Source organism: Lissotriton helveticus, chromosome 1_2, assembly GCF_964261635.1.
Source record: "Lissotriton helveticus chromosome 1_2, aLisHel1.1, whole genome shotgun sequence".
In the NCBI taxonomy this organism is placed as follows: domain Eukaryota; kingdom Metazoa; phylum Chordata; class Amphibia; order Caudata; family Salamandridae; genus Lissotriton; species Lissotriton helveticus.
Window position 1 is genome coordinate 445,054,774 of NC_136058.1, and position 6,536 is coordinate 445,061,309.

General features: G+C 42.0%; 1 protein-coding gene across 1 annotated transcript; it reads left to right on the top strand.

The window, feature by feature from the left end:
• Positions 1-2,689: 2,689 nt before the first annotated feature.
• Positions 2,690-5,677, top strand: LOC144807690 (uncharacterized). Its single transcript, XM_078673330.1, has one exon. The coding sequence runs from the start codon at positions 3,337-3,339 to the stop codon at positions 4,966-4,968; it is 1,632 nt and encodes a 543-aa protein (XP_078529456.1). The 5' UTR covers positions 2,690-3,336; the 3' UTR covers positions 4,969-5,677.
• The last annotated feature ends 859 nt before the right edge of the window (positions 5,678-6,536 follow it).

Sequence of the window (6,536 nt, forward strand, 5' to 3'; positions counted from 1 at the left end):
AAGATCAGCAGTCCCAAGGTTGCCGTCATACCTGGCCTGTCGGTAAGTGCAGCCCCTCTGGAGGCCCGACCGTCAGCAATTGAGCCCACACTGTGGCCGGCCGGACCACAGGCGTAAGCTCAGACAGGGTGTTCGACACTGGAGTAGTTGTAGTCCCTCATGGGCCTCTGACACAGAGTAGTCAGAAATTCAGCAGCTAAAAGCCCAACACAGGCTCTCCAGGAAGCCAGAGATTTAGACCCTGTTGTGTTATGAATTTGGCAAATGCAACCTTGAAAACGCCGTTGGCAGCACACAATCTACCAACTGGGCCTCAACAATCACATTGTCGTAGAGTTTTATTTTTTGCCTTGAACTGTTGGGAGAGTCTTGGCGAGGCGGGGGGGGGGAAGTCCCTCAGACTAGCTGGTCCTGCTGGATGGCTTTCCGGCCCACCCTACAGATAACGAGGATGTGTCGGACCTTGCTTCTTCCAGGACAGCCCTGTCCTCCCTTCCCTATCTTACCAGACAGGCAGGCTTCTAGGCAGACTTCTAGGCTCTTCAGGACAGGTACACAGCTTCTCCATTAAGTAATTCAGCCTGCAGGTGATGTCCCCTCAACTTAGATAGGCTGACACCATCCCTGGTGTCACAGCAGCACCTGAGTACTTTGTAGAGCACTTTATTCCTTGGTAACAGAGGACTTTGAACTAGGGTATAAAAAAGGGATAGATGGTCCCACTTGCATACACAACTGGCAGGCAGGAGATGCGGTTTACTCTGTCGCACTCTCACATTGCATTTATGCTACGCACACCAACACCCTAAACACACACTTGATGTTATCGCAAAATCTGGGCACAGGTATAGAAATGGAGCATTACATGGGTGTGTCAGTAGGAAGCCACTACACTGACCATGCTCAAAGATCTCATCAGGCTATTGATCCTTACAACAGGGTGTATTGCCACCACCGCTCTAGCTGTTAAACCCATGACAGTCCTCTGCCTTAAATAAGGGAACACTTGGTGTGACCCTCCAGGTCACAGGACCGGTCCAAGACCTCTCATAGTCCCTTGTTAGAAGTTGCACAATACTGGGGTGGCAGAAAAATTCAGTCTAATTTTCCTGTCTGGACAAAAATGGTGTCCTGTTTTTCTGCACCCGGTACATCCAGGTGCAGAAAAACCTAACAAAGGATAATCAGGTGGAATAAAATGAACACATGAAAGTACGCCTTAATTTCATTGCCCTCGATTCATACTCTGGACCATAGTTGAGGGATATGTCTAGGTAGTCCTCGCAATACACAATAGATTTGCTTGTGGCAGAGGCCAAACTCAAAAGTCAGGATACCAGCTACAAGTAGGTGGTAACTCAGGGCAGGGGTAAAATGCCCGTTGTCCATGGAGGGGAAATTCCCGTTCCAGAAATCTAGATTAAAAATTAATTAATAGTATCCTTTTTTAAATATCTGTTTGGTGCCAGTGCATATGACTTTAATTTCTGCCTTTGGGATTCTATGTTACAAGTCCATACGGTGCATGTATCCTTTGTGAGCTTAATAAAATGTTGAAAATTCTATAAATCCTCACTCCTACTCTGCTCTGTCTGAAAAACAGCTCAACATTTTCAATATTCTGCAACTCTGCATTGATTTGGCTTGCAAATTATATTTTAGGAAATTTTCATGTATTAACTATTTAATTTTAATACTATAGGTGATTGAAATTACTGACGAAAAAAGCAAGATTTAGCACCAGGCAACGGAAGTCAGTGCCATAAGGATTATTTTGAAAAACTGAAGGACATCCAACCTTCTACGTTTAAACAATTTCCAAAATCTAGGTGTGGCGAGGAAGTGGGAGCTGAGGAAAGTACTATACTGTCAGTGAAGTCTCTAATTTAGCATTTCATTAACCCAGAGCAAAGCCATATCCGTGCACAGAATAACGTTCATCTAAAACATCATGTAATTCCAGAGAGGAAGCACACACTGCATAAAAGAAAGTTATAACAAAAGGTTTCTTCTGCAGACCATCAAAGAAAAGATGCTGAAAGAAGACTCCGAAGCTGACACGTTAACAACCGAAAGATTGGAAAATCACCTTTGTTCAACAACCGTTTTTAACCAGTTACGCAAGTTTGAGACTATCTGCCTCTGGGTAGAAAACCACGACCCACTCTGCTCACTCTGGCGAAAACCTTAAAAATTCACCACTTTATTGTGTTCATAACCATCTCAGATTGTTTCCTTTTTATTGTGTACTGTTCTGTAATTCTATGTAAATTGCCTCAACATTATCTGCTGTGCGTGAGTGATATGTAAAACTGTTAAAGATAAAAATGGAATAAATGAGCACAGTTGCGCTATAGGTAATGTAAATACATCCTCGTCTTCAGAACTACAAATCTTAACCTTACCCCAAACATAGAAAGGGTAAAAGGAACTGATGTTCTGCGACTAATGATCCACAATAGTACTGTGCACGTTCTAACGCCCTCAGTTACTGCCATTACGCCAGTGCAAAAAGGTACTTCTCAGTTTAATCATTAAATATCAGACTAACACCTTATCACTGCATTGCTAAGAACCTATACAAATAGATTTGAGAAAATCTTCAGTCACAAAATAAGTTGCTGCCGGAGAGGCTATAACCAAAAGACTATTATCCGCGAATAACATTTCGACTGGTGTTACAGGGCTGCTTCCAGACATATTTTGCTCAATTCAAGTGTTAAGAAGATTATACACAATTTCTTTTAGAGATAAATGCTGAACATTATCTAAACAAACCTGACTCTAAAATCGGGTTCCCTCTTACCGTGGCATATAAGCAAGAGAAAACTAATCGTAGAGATATTAACTCTAGGTATACACCTAATAAAAACACGAACTGTGAGAACAAATTCAGTGTTCAAAAACACCTCAATGAAGGCAAAATAACCTAATTTGGGGACAAAAGTTACATGTGCCTTTTAAAAAGATACCAGACAGGTAGCTGGATAACTTCTTCTTTATTCACGACCTCCACAGTGCCACCAGGATAGCTTATCAGGACACCTATAACATCGCTCTCTTCAACTCAGCATGCCCTCACTGTCAACATTCTAAAGCAGCCTTCAGGGACAAGGAACATACCACAGGGGGAGGAAAGGGAGGGGAGTAGGAAGGTACCATGTGCTGCATAACATTATATGTAAAATAACCCATATAACTACCAATAAAGTTCCTGGGAAAGTACATCCTTAATATCTGCGTATAGTAATATTGTACTGCACATTTATGAACAGGAGATTATAACAGTGCCAAAAAAGACACAGCCATAAATCTTATCTCACAGAATTTGACAGAATGCACACTGGGGGAATCCACTCTCAGTGCAAAGTATGCCAAAAAAGTTTCAGGCGTAAATCTTATCTCACTGAGCATATGAGAATCCACACTGGGGAAAACCACTCTCCGTGCAAAGTATGCCAAAAAAGCTTCAGGCGTAAATCTTATCTTACTGAGCATATGAGAATCCACACTGGGGAAAAACCTTATCAGTGCTCTGAATGCCAGAAAAGATTTAGAGTCAAAGCGACTCTACATCAACATGCATTAACCCACTCTGTGGAAAAACCTTACCAGTGCTCTGAATGCCAAAAAAGTTTCAGTGAAAAAATCCGTCTCACTCAGCATATAAGAACCCACACTGGGGAAAACCCTTATCAGTGTTCTGAATGCCCAAAACATTTCAACCGTAAATCACTTCTAACTGCACATTTGAGATTCCACACTGGGGAAAAACCTTATCAGTGCTCTGAATGCCAGAAAAGGTTTTGTAACAAACCGAGCCTATCTCAACATGCATTAACCCACTCTGTGGAAAAACCTTATCAGTGCGCTGAATGCCCAAAACATTTCAACCGTAAATCACATCTAACTGCACATTTGAGATTCCACACTGGGGAAAAACCTTATCAGTGCTCTGAATGCCAGAAATGTTTCAGTGACCAAAGCAATCTCACTCGGCATATAAGAACCCACACTGGGTATAAACCTTTTCAGTGCTCTGAATGCCACAAATGTTTCAGTGAAAAAATCTGTCTCACTCAGCATATAAGAACCCACACTGGGGAAAACCCTTATCAGTGTTCTGAATGCCCAAAACATTTCAACCGTAAATCACTTCTAACTGCACATTTGAGATTCCACACTGGGGAAAAAGCTTATCAGTGCTCGGAATGCCAGAAAAGGTTCAGCTGTAAATCTCATCTCACTGAACATATGAGAATCCACACTGGGGAAAAACCTTTTCAGTGCTCTGAATGCCAGAAATGTTTCAGTGAAAAACGCTTTCTCACTGTGCATATAAGAACCCACACTGGGGAACAACCTTATCAGTGCTCTGAATGTCAGAAATGTTTCATAAACAAATTCAGTCTCACTAAGCATATAAGAACCCACACTGGGGAAAAACCTTATCAGTGCTCTGAATGCCCAAAAGATTTCAGACGTACATCACATCTAACTGCACATGTGAGATTCCACACTGGGGAAAAACCTTATCAGTGCACTGAATGCCAGAAATGTTTCAGTGACAAAATAATACTCACTCAACATACAAGAACCCACACTGGGGAAAAACCTTATCAGTGCTCTGAATGCCACAAATGTTTCAGTGTAAAAAGCAGTCTCCCTCTGCATACAAGAACCCACACTGGGGAAAAACCATATCAGTGCTCTGAATGCCAAAAATGTTTCAGTCAAAAAATCAGTCTTACTCAGCATATAAGAAGCCATACTGGGGAAAAACCTTATCAGTGCTCTGAATGCCAGAAATGTTTCAGTGAAGAAGGCAGTCTCACTTACCATATAAGAATCCACACTGGAGAAAAGCCTTATCAGTGCTCCGAATGCCTAAAATGTTTCAGCCGTAAATCTCATCTCACTAAACATGTGAGAATCCACACTGGAGAAAAAAAATTATCAGTGCTCTAAATGTCAGAAAAGATTCAGAGGTAGAGATGGTTACAAGCGCCATAAGAAAACACACTATCAAAATAATTCAGTGCTCCAAGTGCCAGAAAAGCATCAATTTTAAACGCAATCTCACTCTACATGAGCAGACGCACACAGGGAAAAAACATTACCTATGCTGTGAATGACAGAAATTCCTATTTGATAGGTACAGCCTCACTAACCATAAGCGACTCCATACTGATGAAAAACCTTATGAGTGCTCTGAATGCCAGAAAAGCTGCAGAGAAAAACGCTATCTCACCATGAGAAGCTCCACACTGGAGAAAACCCTTATGCCTTAAAAGCTTGTATCTGAAAGACTGTTCTGCTTCATGGGAGATCCCACTCTGGGGAAAAATCTTAGGAGTGCTCGAAATGCAAGCAACGTTTTGGTTACAAATTACTTCTCACTTGACATGAGCGGGAAAAAAGCCTTATGTGTGTTCTGAATGTCAGATAAGGTTTAGTCTCAAATACAATGTCACTTCAGAAGAGAGAATTCCCACTGGACTAAAGCCTAATACAGGACGGTTAAAGCCAGAAACGTTTTACTCAGAAAGGAGATCTCACTAAACATGAGAAATGCATCCACACCACGTGAAAAGTAAGGCGTATCTTGAGTTGCAGAAAAGCTTCTAACAACCTGACTTTACATGAGAGAGCACATATTTTAGTTGCAATAGGATTCATCAAGAAACTCTTGCGGGATAACTTAGGCTGCCCGCATTCAACCTCCAAAGAAATTTCAGGCCTGGAATTTTTTTTAATTGCAACCGAATCCACAATTTGAGTATCTGAAAGTTACAAAACTCTTAAGGTCTTTCTTGACACAGAGAAGTGTTAGTGCTTGCAAAAATCAACTAATTGCCAAACAAATCACAATATTAATGTCTTAAATTTTACTCCACCCAAAAGGTTTCTACTCACCCTTGTTTCTTAACATATGACTGATATCTATATTTTCATGGTAAGATTAAGCCTATGTGGAGTTCCTCAATGAAGAACTCCGCAAAGTGACAAAAAAACTCTGGCGGTCTACGCAGATTTCCGCAAGCATCGGAGTGCGTAAGAGTCATGCCGTTCGTGGTGATTTTGATCTCCTGGTGTTTGTCCCGCCCTATAAAAATAATTGCGAAAGGGACCATGTGCAGCACAAGAGGATGCAGCTGCTTCTACTCAAGCAGCAGCTTTGTCAATGCAAAGGAAAGTTTCTCAATGCGAGTGGTGTGACCGGCCACGACCACTTGCATTGAGAAATCCGACGACCCGCTCTGAGAAATCTCGCCAGGAGGTTGATTTTGCTCGCCAACTAGACCATGGCGAGCGCGAGCAAGGAAAAATCTCATCAGGAGGTGGATTTTCCTCGCTCCAGCACATAACGTTGAAGAGTGTGAGCGTTGAAAAAACCTTGCTACGCTCCACGGAGCGGAGTTTTTAGGAACTACGTGAGCTCCGCGGAGTACGGAAAACTCCGCCTGCGGAGTTCACCACCCAAAATGAGATAATATACAACAGCAGGAAAACATAACACACCAGTTACTTGACTT